The sequence below is a fragment of the Lepidochelys kempii genome, chromosome 2, assembly GCF_965140285.1.
Source record: "Lepidochelys kempii isolate rLepKem1 chromosome 2, rLepKem1.hap1, whole genome shotgun sequence".
NCBI lineage: Eukaryota > Metazoa > Chordata > Testudines > Cheloniidae > Lepidochelys > Lepidochelys kempii.
This window is the reverse complement of record NC_136381.1, coordinates 267032280-267046892: the sequence shown is the minus strand read 5'-3', so window position 1 is coordinate 267046892 and position 14613 is coordinate 267032280. Positions and strand designations below refer to the sequence as shown.

The following is a 14613-nucleotide window of genomic DNA, read 5'->3' as shown; positions in this document are numbered from 1 at the left end:
AAGTAAGCAGCTCCAATCACATGAGTATAGGGAGACCAAGGACAGGCGTGGTCATGGGTGTATCTGTGAGACTGTGCGCTCAGATGAAGGCATGCACCTGTGGACCGCACAGCTGTGTGTGAGAACAGCCGGTGCCTGGGCTCGGATGTGTGTGCAGCTAATTGTGTTAGTTTCTCTCGAGGAAGGGCCTAGTCTCTGCGGCTCTACTCCATGTGCTCTCCTGTTGGCAGCTCGCTGACCTGAACAAACGGCTGCCGGCAGAAGCCTGCATGCCCCCGGCAAAGCCAGTGAGCCGCTCCCAGAGGTACGAGCGCCAGCCAGCCATGCAACCAGCCACCCCCCACACCATCACCCTGCAGCCGTCGTCCTTCAGGAATCTGCGCCTGCCCAAGAGGTTGCGGGTCATCTACTTTTTTGCCAGGACCCGGCTGGCCCAGCGGCTCATCATGGTACACCCTGTGCTGTTTGTTGTCTGATTCACCTCCCCTCTGGCCGTGCACGCCCTGCCCTGGCTGTACAACCACGGAGCAGACACCCAAAAGATGCTCATGCCTCCTCGTTTCTCGGCAGTCCTTGCACTCCCCTGAGAGGGGTGGCTGCTGTCAGAGAATTGATTTTCCAGGAAAATGTTCTACCTACACATGTCTGCTCTAGGGCTCTGCTTAATGGAGTGACCAGCTGCCGTGTGGTCTCTTGTTTGTCTAAATAGCACATGGATAGTGATTGACAATTCCCACTTACCCTGCAACCTGAGGGGTGCTCTGCAGAGGTGGCTCTTCAGGCATGGTTGGGCGAGGGGAGGGCGGAAACCCTGGCAGACCAGCCAAGGAGAGTTCAGGTCCTGGGGGCAGCGTGGAAGCTGGCACAGCAGCATTTTACTACGTTAGCAGTTAAAGTATTTTCTGCAGCACGTCATGGGGGCCCTGTTGTCAGTACGGAGCCGGTTTCCCAGAGTGCACTTGTGCATGTATGGGTGGGGGGGTGTCAGGTGGAGCCCAAGTGTCTGGTTTTTGTGGGTGGTTTGCAGACCTTTGCAGTCCCTCTTTGAAGGGTGAGTCTCTGCCCAGGCCTATGGGCATCAGTCCCAGGAAGCAGGGCTGTATCTCAGGGCGGGGTGCACCCTTTGCGGGATGTGGCTGAAGTTTGGCCACACCGATGCCCTGGTGTCTGCACAGTTATGGTGGTGGGGGGAGGGTGCCGTGTACTAAACAGCCTTGTCTCTTCGCTTGTACGGTGCAGGCTGGAACGGTGATTTGGATTGGAATCCTGGTGTACACGGATCCAGCTGGCCTCCGCACCTACCTCACATCGCAGGTCGCAGAGCAGAGCCCGCTGGGAGAAGCGGGACTGCCTCCCATGCCAGTTCCTGGAGGGGTCCTTCCGGCTGGGGATGCCAAGCTCGCCCTCTCGGTCTTCCCCTCGGAGCCCGTGCAGCTGTCAGAGAACCAGACGCAGCAGCAGCGCGAGCAGAAGGAAGGGCTAGAGTCCCGGAATGGGCTGGAGGCAAATCAGCAGCCGTGGGCGCAGGGACCGGAGAGCCAAGGCAATGGGCAGCCGGAGCCTGGCACCAAGGCGGAGGTGACGTGGGGAGTGGAGGATGAGGAGATCTGGAGGAAGCTCTCCTTCCGACACTGGCCATCCCTCTTCAGCTACTACAACATCACCCTGGCCAAAAGGCAAGTGGGTCGCAGACCAGGTGCCCAGAGCCCTTGGAGTCCACACAGAATAGAATCCCATCAGGTTTGGCTCAGCCGTTCGCCCTTGGAGCAGATAAACCAAACTCCACGCAGCTCACTTCGGGTGGGTCTTCTGGGCAGCCCTTTCAAACAGCTGAGTCTGCCTTGCATGGATGCTGACATCACTGAGCACGTGGCATGGGGCTTTGTCTTTGTCCAAAACATGCCCTTTCCTTCCCACTGGTGTTGGGCGTGCTGTGTGCCTGGTGACTTCCCTCCACCCCAGAGGTGGCTGCTCTGCAGTGGGGCCATATGCACACGTTCGGAGAGCCGCTTGTGGCCATCTGGAATTAAAGGCCAAACTAAGGGTGAATGACAGACATGCTGCAGTGCAGCCAGCTCACTGGGCTCCGTGCAAGGCTCCCGGGGCGAGGTTCTCTCACCTGAGCCATACAGACAGTCGCTAGATCATCACATTGGTCCCTTCTGGCCTTAAAATCCCTGAAATCCAGGCAGTCCCCAGTGAGCAGCTCCAGTGCTGGCTGTTTGTCCCCCTCTTCGGAGAGCTCAGGGAGGAAGCTGAGCCCCATTAGACTTTGGAATGCTCTTCCAGGCACATAACAAAGCCCCGGGGGTTGGGATAGCTAAATCTGGCCTGGATGAAGCCCTAGAGAATACTCGGAGTGGCTCTGCCCTGGCGTGGCCCCATGGGAGGGATGACTTAGATGATCTTATGGGATTTTGCCATCTCTGCATCCTGCTGTTCCTAAGCCGGTCCCTCGTCTTTCCCCACTCTCCCCAGGTACATCAGCATCCTCCCAGCCATCCCTGTCACCTTGTACCTGAATCCACGAGAAGCCTTAGAAGTGCGCCACCCTCAGGAGGCTGATCGCTACCACTCTTTCTTCCCTTCGAGCCTTGGGAAATTGGAGGCGGTGGATCAGCCTGGCGAGGCCTTGCCCAAACTGCAAGGGCACCGGGACGTCACACTCTACAAGTAAGAGAGTCGACAGTCCCCCGTGATCCACCCCTTTGGCCCTGCCTCTGTCACCCAGCTAGTTGCCTGGGGGCTCAGAGTCTCCTTGGGGAGAGACTACGGTCAGGGCCCAAAAAGAGCCCTGCAAAGTCCCTGGTGCTTCCATTCTGCTAGGGCAGTGTTACTTTAATCATGCCCCATATTGTGGTCTTCAGAGGCTGAGGGCTTCCAAGTGGGAGATTCAGTGAGCAGCCTAAGCTGTTAGCTAGTGCGCTGAGCCCCAAGAAAAGTGGGGCTGCTTGTCATGCTGTACTAGACACTGAGGGGCTGACGGTAAAACTCCATGCGTGCGTAAGCGTTCACTGCATGTGCGTGAGATAATCACGTGCAGTTAGCCAGGCACTTTGAAGAGCCAGCTTTGCTCGTTCAGAGCTATGGCTGGCGGGGCAGCTGTCAGAATGATGAAGCCACAAGGTCCAATATGGTGCAGCAGCTCGGGGCAGGAGGGCCAGAACGTGTCTGTCTGGAAATCGGAATTTCGATCCTGCAGGGAATTCTTACGCTTCGACGTTTGTTTTCATTCCAAAATGGACAAAAGGTCAGAATAGCAAACAATTTTGTGTAAAGTTTCTGAAAGATTTCCATTCAGAACTGTTGAAAAGACGTGTTTTTTAATGTTTTCGATTGAAACTTTTCACTCTGAATTTTCCCATTGAAAAATGCTGCCAACACTGACTTTCCCCCCAGGAAAAATGTCAATTTCAGGCAAACCTCCTATTTTGTCTTGGAGAAATTTCAGTCGACCAACTGATACCAGCCATTTGCTTGACGCTTTCAGGCTCGGAGATGTCACTTGATTGGATTTAAAACAATTTAATCAATAGAGAGAGATTTTTTTTTAACCCCCCCCCCATTCCGTCTGCCTTTTTAACATTGTAAACAGGTGTTGTAAAAGGCCTCCCAGACCGCATGTGCAGCGGCTCCTAAAAGCTGCAGGTGCTTTTTGCCCTCGGCTGCCCCAGCTGACTACCCGCAGGTGGCTGGACTCACTGAAGTTCTCCTCTTTGTTAAGAAGCTAAATTGGGAGCCCTAAACCGGCTCCCTGTGTAAGCAACAGTCCAGGTCAGACCAGCTGCTTCCTCGGAGGCACGCTGAAGCGCTGTGTTGGGAGTATTGTGTGCCAGAGGTGGTGGTGTGGCACAGCTAACATCCCTCTCTCCCATCAGGGTAGCTGCTCTGGGCCTGGCCTCTGGCATCCTTCTGGTTCTTCTGCTCTTCTGCCTGTACAGAGTGTTCTGCCCCAAAAACTACGGGCAGAACGGGCTCTCGCACAGCCGGAGGAAGAGAGGGGACCTGCCCTGTGACGACTACGGCTATTCCCCACCTGAGACCGAGATCGTCCCCCTGGTCCTCAGGGGTCACCTCATGGTAGGTTGGCCTGGGGCATATGCAGTGTCCAGTGCACCTCACTGCAGGGGGCCCACACAACCCACCTCTTACCCCCTTTGCCACCTTGAAGTCGCAGACATCAGAACTGGTGGGCATGTAATGTAGCACGGAGCCATGTGGCTCAGTGGGGCTAACGGGGGCCAGGGGCATGGTGCAGGCCACCCATGGGGTGATGGAGCATGATGTGCCCCCATGTCTTTGGCCCCCACGGTCTGTGATATGCTCTGGGCCCTCAGCTGCTGCTGCTCCACTACTTACTGACACAGCTGGCACCCTTCACTAGCCGGGCTGTTCAGCCCCTCTCCCCTGGCAGTAGCTTGCAGAGCGCGTCCTGGTTTGTTCTCAGTAGTATGAGGAGGTGGGTATGTTCCAGATGGGCTTCATAGAAATGTGCTAGATTCCCAGCAAGCTGACTTCCAGGCTGGGACGGCCCGGCATGGCTCCTTCCTCCATACCTTTCCCACGGGGAGCCATGCCCCATAGAGCACAGCAGGCCAGCATGTGGCCTGGGTGCCAGATGGGGCCCATGGAGACTACAGCACCCCACTCTACACACAGACTCCAGAGTTTTACCCTGCAGCTGCCTTCATCTTGAGTACGGAGCTGAGACTACAAGTCCCAGCATGCAGTGCTCTGTCTTGAGCCAAGCAGCCAGCCCGCATTGCATGCTGGGGCTTGTTGTCTCCTCAGGCCACACCTCTGCATTGAAAGTGAAGGCAGCTGGCGTCTGCCGCAGTCCTTGGGCTCCGAGCCTATTGCTCTCGGGATCCTGAGCCAGCGAATTGTTTCTACCTGAGCTTCATTGGCTAGGGGCTTCTGCCAGGGCAGGGGGAGGGTGCAGGGCACTCCCAGGTATTCTGGGGTTTGCTGGTTCCATGAACTCAGCCTAGGCTGCTCTTCCCCCCTCAGGACATTGAGTGCCTGGCCAGCGACGGGATGCTGCTCGTCAGCTGCTGCCTGGTGGGTCAGATCCGAGTGTGGGATGCTCAGACTGGAGACTGCCTCACTGTCATCCCCAAACAAGGGTACGTTCTCTACTGTGTGAGTAGCACAAGCACGCCCTGTCCTTATACAATCGCTGCTCGCAAACCCATGCAAACACACCCTTGTTCTTATACATTCACGGCTCGCTAACCCGTGCTAACACCCCTGTCCTTACACAGTAACTGCTCGCTAACCCGTGAAAACACCCCTGTCCTTACATAGTCACTGCTCACTGACCTGTGCAAATACCCCTGTCCTTACACAGTCGCCGCTCGCTAACCCGTGCAAACGTCCCTGTCCTTACACAGTCGCCGCTCGCTAACCCGTGCAAACGTCCCTGTCCTTACACAGTCGCCGCTCGCTAACCCGTGCAAACACCCCTGTCCTTACACAGTCGCCGCTCGCTAACCCGTGCAAACACCCCTGTCCTTACACAGTCGCCGCTCGCTAACCCGTGCAAACACCCCTGTCCTTACACAGTCGCCGCTCGCTAACCCGTGAAAACACCCCTGTCCTTACACAGTCACCGCTCGCTAACCCGTGAAAACACCCCTGTCCTTACACAGTCACCGCTCGCTGACCCGTGCAGACACCCCTGTCCTTATACAGTCACTGCTCGCTAACCTGTGTAAATACCCCTGACCTTATACAATCACTGCTCGCTAACCCTGCAAACGCCCCTATCCTTACACAGTCACCGCTCGCTAACTCGTGCAAACACCCCTGTCCTTACACAGTCACCGCTCGCTAACCTGTGCAAACACCCCTGTCCTTGTACAGTAACTGCTCACTAACCCGTGAAAACACACCCTTGTTCTTAAACAGTCACTGTTCACTAACCTGTGCAAGCATGCCCTGTCTTTACACAGACACTGATCACTAACCTGTGCAAACACACCCCTCTTCTTACATGGCCACTGCTCACTGATTCGTGCAAACACATCCCTGTCCTTACACAGACACTGATCACTAACCCATGCAAGCACACCCCTGTTTTTACACTCTCACTCCTCACTGACCTGTGCAAACATGCCCTGTCCTTAAATAGTCTCTGCTTGCTAACCCGTGCAAGCACACCCCTGTTCTTACACAATGACTGCTCACTAAACCTTGCAAACATACCCCTGTACTTACAAATCAGTGTTCACTAACCTGTGGAAACACACACCTTATTTACACAATCAGTGCTCACTACCTCATGTAAACACTCCCCCGTCCTTATACGATCACTGCTCACTAACCCACGTAAACGCATGGTGGAAGAAATTAACTCTCATGGTTTTTGATAGGACACCCCACTGCCCCAGCTGTTAGGAAAGGGGTGATTTTCACCCCTCCACAGTCACAGTTCACCTGTTGCCTGTTGTTTCCAGCCTGTACGGAAGGGAGCACTAACCTGCAGCTGTTGCATTTCAGGTTGCGTAGAGACAGCAGCGGCATCTTTGATTACCAGGAGAGCTGGGATCAGAGCCCAGACCTCAAGAACGGGCTGGAGGATCCCTTCGACAACAGCCACCAGCTCAAGAGGATGCTGAGCCCCCCACAGCCCCCTCTGTTCTGCGACCAGCCGGACCTCACCTCACTCATCGACACCAACTTCTCGGAGCAGGCCAAGGTGGTGGAGCCAGAGCCCAGGCACCGCGCAGTCTGCAGCCGGCACAAGGACACTGGCTACGACTTCGACAGACTGGTAGAGAAGGTCTACGAGGAGCAAAGCGCTTCGAACTGCATGAACTTCGCCGGCTTCCCGACCCCCCATGGGCAGGCTGCTTCCTGCACTAGGACAGGCAGCGCCAGGGCCCTGAGCTGCGGGACCGGGGAGGGAGGGTACAGCGCCCGCAGGAAGAGCCTAGGGGACGAGCCTTTGGCCGGATTTGAAAAGTCCTCCCCAGTCTCTGCCTGGGCCGGTGACTTGGAAAGCTCTGTCTGGAGCCTGGACCTGCGGGGCAACCTCATTGTGGCTGGCCGGAGCAATGGGAAGCTGGAGGTAAGAGTGGGGAGCTCGCTGCCCCTGGAATGGGCACTGAGAAAGCCATAGCAGGGTGCACTCCACATTCACCCGTTGGTGGTCCCGGAGCGCTGGTCCTGCCGTGCCGCCCCTGCGAGTGAGAGCACAAGGCAGCTGTACTGGGGTGTCCCTAGAACTCCTGCAGAGCCAGGTGGTAACAGATCTGCAGTCAGGTACGCCACCTGCGTGCCCAACTCTTCTGGCGCCAGCACCAGGGCCGCAGCTACGGGGCTCCTGGAGGGACTGCTGTCACCTGCACAGGGCCTAGGACACGCACTGGTAGCCGAGGGCAGCAGGGCGGGGCTGGTGACAGACACACTAGACAGCTCATTACATGAGTTTCCATTTCCCGTCCATGCTTCTGAGCTCAGGCCACTCTGCCACACTGGAGCTGGGAAGGACTGACTGCAGCCGGGCCTCCCCTTAAAGTTAGGTCAAAAAGCTACATCGCTCGGGGTGTGAAAAATCCCCACCACGGACTGGCAGAGCTGGGCCGCCCTGGCCCCCGTGGAGCCGCGGGTCGGTCGTCAGTGCAGCTGCCATCGCTCCGGGAGGCGGTGTTCCCACAGCGACAGAAGAACCCGCTTATCGGCATGCCTGCAACTATGTTGCAGGGTGACGGCAGCTCAGCTGCACTCCGTAGTCGGGCTGGTGTAGTCTGCATAGCACAGCCGTGCCCTGAACTCACTTCTAAACCTTGTCTCCGGGCCGCCTCACAAGATTGCTTCAAAATCTGGTACAAATCAGTCTCTGCTGCGAACAGGAACAGCAGTTGGGCCGGGCCCCAGGACTGGACTAGCAGGGAGTGCTGCAGGGCAGGACTGAGATGGGTTGGGGGATCCAACTATTGTGATTTCACGGGCCCAGCTCTCAGGGGGCCTGGCCACAGCCAGCATTATTGTTACTATCATTTTAAATTCCAAACCGCTTAAATTCTCCCTGGCCAGCTGCTCTGCCTCGGCTCCCTGTAACTCCGCCTCTCTTCCAGGTGTGGGATGCCATCGAGGGGACCTTACGGTTCAGTAACGAGGAGGGTCAGTCCGGAATCACAGCACTTGTGTTTCTGAACAACAGGTAACGGACTGAGCCTCTGACGCTCCCTCCCCAGGGATCTCACCCGGGAGGAGGCTGGGAAGGCAGGAGCCCAGCTGTCTGGGTCCAGGGGAGGTGATGCAGGCAGCTCCAGGTCGTGGTGGACAGAGCTGTGAGCTCCCCTTTCTGGCCTGTACCCCTGAAGCTCTAGCTGAGAGCGGTGGGTTGCCAACAGGGTCTTATTGTATGGATGCCTCCATACAACAAGATCGGGAGCAGCTGAGTGTTGCAAAAAGCAGCAAGAAATACCCCTGGCGAATGCAGCTGAGTCCTGCTTAGTGGTGTTAATAATAGCAGGAGATGGGGTAGCGCGGGGTGCTAAGAAAACACTCCCTTCTTTTTGAAATGCAGTGTTGGCAATCCTAAAACTCTTGGTACCCATGTGCCCAGTAGCCTCTTCTCCACCACTTATTTAACCTCTCCACCGGGTGCTGAATGGTTCAGGAGACAGGTATAAAGAGCCTTTCCCCAGGTCCCCAGCTCCCATCCAGCCCAGCCGGGTGCCAGTCGAGCTGTTCCCATCTGTCAGCTGTTCAGTGGCCTGGTCTCAGTCTGGTTTCCAGGGGACAAGTGTCCTCATCACAAAAGCCACCACCCAGGACTATGTCCCCATGCTGGCAGACTGGGGCCTGGAGACTGACTCCCCCACTGCCCCTCTTCAGGTGGTGGCTGGGTCACATGAGTGCTGGGAGCCAGGGAAATCTGGGTGTTGTCCTTATCTGCAGCTGGAGTCGTCCAGCCTCCAGGGCTGCCACCCCAGCACCTGTGGGGACAGAGAAGAGGCCTCTCCTCACCTCTGTCTGTTTCTCTCTCCCAGGATTGTAGCTGCCAGGCTGAACGGCTCCTTGGATTTCTTCTCTTTAGAAACCCATTCATCCTACAACCACCTGCAGTTCCGAGGTGAGCGAGCGCCTGGGAGGGAAAACGGCCCAGATCTGTAAAAGAATTCAGGTGCCAAACTCCCACTGATTTCAATGGCACTGAGATACCTCAGTACCTTCAAGGATCTGGGTCTGTGGCACTGATCCAACAGACAGAGCACTGGAGCGGGACTCGAGAGACACGAGTTCTGTTCCCAGCTCTGCCATGTGCCTCTGTGGCCCTTCCGACCCTTTGTCTGTCTTGTCCAGTTAGACTGTGAGCTTTTCGGACTAGAGCCTGTCTGTCCCTGGGAGTTTGTTCAGGGGCCCTGATCTCAGCTGGACCCTGGAGGTGTCACTGCTCTGGGATGACGAGCCAGCCCAGCCCCCTGCCAGTGCACGATAGTTCCCTCCACTTGGGAGTGGGCTGGTGGGGAGGGGAGCTGTGGTGGGGTGGATGGCCTCTGAACCGTAGCCGTTGGGGGCTGGATACTGCACAGTCTGTGCAGAGAGGTGAAGATCTGAACAGGTCATGGGCACAGCCCTTCCTTCCCGCAGGCAGGTCCCTGTGCTGGACCTGCCTGCTGGGTAATCCCAGGGCACTGGTCTCCAGCAGCAGATTTACTCAGAAGCGGCCACTGATTTGGGGGCCCACCTGGAGCTCTCCAGGCCTACCTTTCTGAGGTGCTGAGCACTGCAGCTTCCAATGGCCTCCACTGGAGCAATGGGTGCCCGGCTGTGCTGAAAATCAGACACCAGGCGTCTCAGGTTGGGCCTCCAAAATGGGGGCAGCCACCCTCCGTGGCCACTCTTGGGCGTGCTGGCCCATGCGTGGAAGGCCGCAGTGCCCACCACCCCCGCTGTGTGTGTGTTCCCCCAGGAACCCTGAGCAGGAGCAGCATCCCATCCTCCCCCATGTGCAGCAGCAATGACCTCATCATCTGCCAGCTGACCCACACAGTGCCCTGCGCCCATCAGAAGCCAATCACGGCACTGAAGGCTGCGGCCGGGCGGCTGGTGACAGGCAGCCAGGACCATACTCTGAAAGTAAGTGCCCCACTGCCGTGGCTCTCCCCAGCAGGCCATGGGCTGGCGGGGCAGGTGTGGGTAGGCTGTTAGTATGGGGCGGGGCTGTTAGCACATGGGCGTCTGTCATGGGGGTGATGGGTTGGTAGGCACACGTGTGTGGAGAGGAGTACACATGTGGGGGCATGTCCTTGTGTGGAGAGGAGTACACATAAGGGTGTGTCAATGTGCGGAGCACAGTACACATGAGGGGGCATGTCCATGTGTGACACAGAGTACACATGGGGGGGCGTGTCCATTGGTGGAGCAGAGTGCACATGTATGGGTCGTGTCTGTGCGGAGTGGAGTACACGTGTACGAGGCATATTCATGTGCAGACCAGCGTACACATGCAGGGGGACGTTTCTGTGTGGAGCGGAGTACATGTGTACCGGGTGTGTTCATGTGCGGAGGGGAGTACATGTGTATGGGGGCATGTCAGCAGCAGAGTACACACATCCAGGGCGTGTCTGTGTGCGGAGTGGAGTGCAGGTGCACGAGGCGTGTCCATGTGCAGAGTGGCATACATGTGTATGGGGCATGTCTGTGTGCGGAGCGGAGTACACGTTAGGGGCATGTCTGCATAGCAGAGTACACGTGTAGGGGGCGTGTCTGAATGGAGTACATGTGTACAGGGCATGTCCGTGTGTGGAGCCCCTTCCTCACCACCAGGTCCCTTCCCCATCTCCCCCCCTCTGTTTCACTGGCAGCATGGTGTTAACACGCCGGTTTGGCTTACTCCCTTGGTGCACTAGTGTCTTCACGGAGATCGCCCAGCGGAGGGAGCTCCAGGGTCTGGCGGTGATGTCAGCCTGGCGTCCCCCCTCGCCCTCAGTGACCCCCAAGGGCAGAGCGTTCTCCAGGCAGCATCTGGGTGCCAGGGGAGGCCAGAGGCAGAGCCGCAGCTGGCAGCTCTCATGGCCCAGGCCACATTTCTAGATAGACGCAGCAGGAGCCATGACCCAGGGGGTCAGCGAGGTGCTCTGGCCTGCAAACCCCCCTGGACCGGGGCCATGGGCAGAAGGGCAATGCCAGCGTCCACCTGCGGAATCTGGAGGGCAGTGGATTGGACTCATTCTGCCAAGCCAACTTGATCGGTGCACTGCCCGCACACGTACACTCCCCATACATGTCTCTGAACCACCCACCCCACTAGAGCAATAGGGCTCAGGCTGTGTTCTCACTCCCCTGCAGGTGTATCGGCTGGAAGATTCGTGCTGCTTGTTTACACTGCAGGGTCACTCAGGAGCAATCACAGCTGTGTATATAGACCAGGTACGACCCTGAGGCCTTGAATGGGGAGACCAGTGCTGTGCGCCTAGCTCGGGGCATGGGCAGGGTTCAGGGCCTCCCCTCAGTGGGCTCCGTTACGGCAAGCAGCCAGCTGGCGCGCTAGGAGATGAGGGTCAGGCTCACCCTCCCAGCCAGAGCACTGCTTGCTTCAGGCAGGGGATCCCTGTTCCTACAGGTGGCACTTTCTGGGTTGTTTGCCCTTCCCGTTGGGAGCTGGCTTGGCCCCGACTGGCTGGCAGGCTGGCAGGTGTGATGGGGGTGCAGCTCTGAGGGGGTCCTGGGCGGGGGACCAAATCCCTGGCGTAACGCTAACGAAGGCAGCGGCTCTGACATCAGAGAGTCACATCAAGATGAGTTTGGCCCAGTGGTGCCTTTTCTACCCCGCTGCGGGAAGTTCCGCCCCGACGGGAGTTGGCCTTCACCAAAGGGGGCAGACTGTTTAGCTGGGCTCATCTCCCTGGGAGCACCCCCAGGGCTGCCGTGTGTGGGGATGGGCACAGGCTGGACACCGTGCCAGGCCCTCTGCAGCCCGTCCGGGCCGGAGCTGTCTGCTGGAGGCCTGGCACGGTGACTTGCTGCAAACCTGGCTTTAACAACAGACGGTGTGCTTTGCAACCCCACAGTAACAAACAGGAGCCCCTCTGTCCCCCTCTGCTGGACCGGTCCTCCTCTGACCTGTAGGCAGTAAGGGGAATGTGCCAGACGCCAGCCTTGCCCCAGCAGTATGCGTTACGGGCCTAGCCACAGAGACCAGGGCTCTTTAAAGCCTAGGGGAGGGTGTTGCTCTGAGCACTGGGAGGCGCTTGGATGGGAACCCCGTTGTCCCGGGTAGGCCTGTGTGCGAGCCGTGCTGCGGTGCGCCCCTGCACTACCAGGGGACGGACGAAGGGGAGGGCCACCGCAGGGATCACTGCTCAATCTCTTGGCCCATGTCCTTGCAGACAATGGGGCTAGCGAGCGGGGGCCAGGACGGCGCTATCTGCCTTTGGGATGTGCTGACAGGAAGCAGGGTCAGTCACATGTACGCCCACCGCGGGGATGTCACCTCGCTGACCTGCACCACCTCCTGCGTGATCAGCAGTGGCTTGGATGACGTGATCAGCATCTGGGACCGAAGCTCTGGGATCAAACTCTATTCCATTCAGCAGGCAGGTGCAGGGCCCAGGCCCAGCCGGGAGCTGCAGACGCCCCGATCCGTGGGGAGCTTTGTGGGGCGTGTGTCTGCTGGGGGCGGGGTTAGTTCTGTGGTCAGATCGCTGCGGGGGCTTCCTTGTTCCAAGGGCAGAGGCTGCGCAAGCTCTGACAGGAGCTGGGAGTATCCAGGCCAGCCGCGCCTGCCTAGCCTGGCTCAGGCCCCTCACTGCCCCAGCTCCGACAGCATTTGCCAGCCAGCAGGGTGCGGGAGGTAGGAGCTGAGGAGCCGTGCGGGCAGGGCAGGGCAGGACCTGCCCCAAGGCGGGGAGTGGAGGTGCATGGAGTCGGCTGTGGAGAGCCTGGACCCTGCCGTCGGCAGCAGAATCCCAGGTGCTGAAATGAGTCATATCCCCTCTCCCGTTCCCCCCCCCCCCCCCCCGAGGCAGGGCAGTTCCCCCCATCGGGCAGAGGAGATCTAAGACCAGACTAGGATGAACAGATGGAAATCAACCTTGTGGAGCTAGACCAAGGGACCTGCTCAAGGCCCCATGGGGAGGCCAGCAGGGCAGAACACTGAGGTCGGGTCTCAGGCCAGTTGCTGAATTCCAGACCAGGCTCCCCCAGCTCCCCCACTGCCCTTCAGCCCTGCCTGCAGCGCCCCCTACTGCTCCAGCACTTAGCCTGTAGGACGGGACAGCTGGGCCCAGCCCTGGGACTGACAAAGATGTGTCCGGCAGTGGCAGCCGAGAGGCCATGGGCACGTGGACACTCATCCCTGGAGGTGGCCCCTCCAGCGCAGGGGGATGCACTGATGGGGATAGCTGGGCCTGTCCTGGACCCGTGGCCCCAGGGCTCAATCCAGCACCTTTCCCACGCTGAGACCAGCTGTCCCTGGCTGCCAGGCGCTGTCTCTGAGGCTCTCCCCTCTGTTCCCGGCACAGGACCTGGGGTGCGGGGCTAGCCTGGGGGTGATCTCCGATAACCTGCTGGTGACGGGAGGCCAGGGCTGCGTCTCCTTCTGGGACATCGGCTACGGCGACCTGCTGCAGACCGTCTACTTGGGGAAGAGCAACGAGTCGCAGCCGGCCCGGCAGATCCTGGTGCTGGAGAACGCCGCCATCGTCTGCAACTTCGGCAGCGAACTCAGCCTGGTCTACGTGCCCTCGGTGCTGGAGAAACTGGACTGAGGGGGTGGAGCTGGGCCCTGCGGGCCACCGTATCTGAGTTCTGATTGGTTGGCGCCTAGGGTGGGAGGACAGGGCAGGAGCTCCAGTGGGGTTCCCAGGAGAGAGCCTGCTTCTCCATCCCTTCCTCCCCCTCCCCAGCTCCTTGGATCCCAGGCGCTCCCCCTGCAGCTGCCTGGGTGGGGCAGAGCCCTGCTCTGCCTGTGTCCCCCCCACCCGAGGCATCCTCCTGCCCTGCTCTTGCTCAGCAGGTCAGTTCTTCCCTTGGGGCTGCGGCTGAGCTCAGTGAGGATGGGACCCAGCTCATGGATCTGCAGTCCCCCGTGAGGCAGGAAGCTGGTGCTGTCACCAGCTGGAGGGATACCCTGGGGGAGCTGCCGCAATGGGGAATGTGTCTGGTGCTCGGTGCTGAGTGCCGGCAGCCCCGGCACATCCTTGGCTGCGTTGCACTGCAGGTGGCCAGAAAACCGAGGAGCAGTCTGTGGGATGGGGCTTAACAGAGCCTGGTATGTGCAGTGCTATGGGCTTGGGGAGCATGGGGGCCCAGTACCCATGGGGCTGAGACGGTAGAGAGGGGAACTCCTGCTACAGCTGGGGAGGGGGCTGCGGGGGGGGGGGGGGGGAGCCTAGTGGTCTGATTGCAGGATGGGGAGCCTGGCCCTGCTGTGTCCAACACCTGGCTTGGCTGCTGCCTCCAGCAGGGGCCTGGGGCTCTCTGTGGGATGTTTCTGTAGCTGTGAAGCAGGTTAACCCTACCCTGCCCCCTGGAGACTGGAAAGCCTGGAGAGTGTAGCCCAGTGCTTGGTGGGGGGCGTTGCCCAGGTCAGCCACGGGGCCCTCCAGTGTGAGGAGAGGGAGTCCGTGCCGGCATTGCTCATAGGGTGGCCATAGC

General features: G+C 58.8%; 1 protein-coding gene across 11 annotated transcripts in view; it reads left to right on the top strand.

Moving 5' to 3' along the window:
* SCAP (SREBF chaperone) overlaps positions 1 to 14316 on the top strand; it is a 107255-nt gene extending 92939 nt beyond the window's left edge. For 9 of the 11 annotated variants that reach the window (XM_073334909.2, XM_073334908.2, XM_073334905.2 and 6 more), the window contains 12 exons: positions 231 to 449; positions 1240 to 1676; positions 2479 to 2673; positions 3879 to 4080; positions 5011 to 5126; positions 6502 to 7072; positions 8082 to 8167; positions 9003 to 9085; positions 9926 to 10092; positions 11305 to 11385; positions 12345 to 12551; positions 13479 to 14316. In XM_073334909.2, the coding sequence (XP_073191010.1) occupies positions 231 to 449; positions 1240 to 1676; positions 2479 to 2673; positions 3879 to 4080; positions 5011 to 5126; positions 6502 to 7072; positions 8082 to 8167; positions 9003 to 9085; positions 9926 to 10092; positions 11305 to 11385; positions 12345 to 12551; positions 13479 to 13724 (2610 nt within the window). In that variant the 3' untranslated portion in view covers positions 13725 to 14316. Of the gene's footprint in view, positions 1 to 230; positions 450 to 1239; positions 1677 to 2478; positions 2674 to 3878; positions 4081 to 5010; positions 5127 to 6501; positions 7073 to 8081; positions 8168 to 9002; positions 9086 to 9925; positions 10093 to 11304; positions 11386 to 12344; positions 12552 to 13478 lie in introns of those variants that run through there. The other 2 variants (XM_073334911.2, XM_073334913.2) reach the window with 2 other exon arrangements.
* The last annotated feature ends 297 nt before the right edge of the window (positions 14317 to 14613 follow it).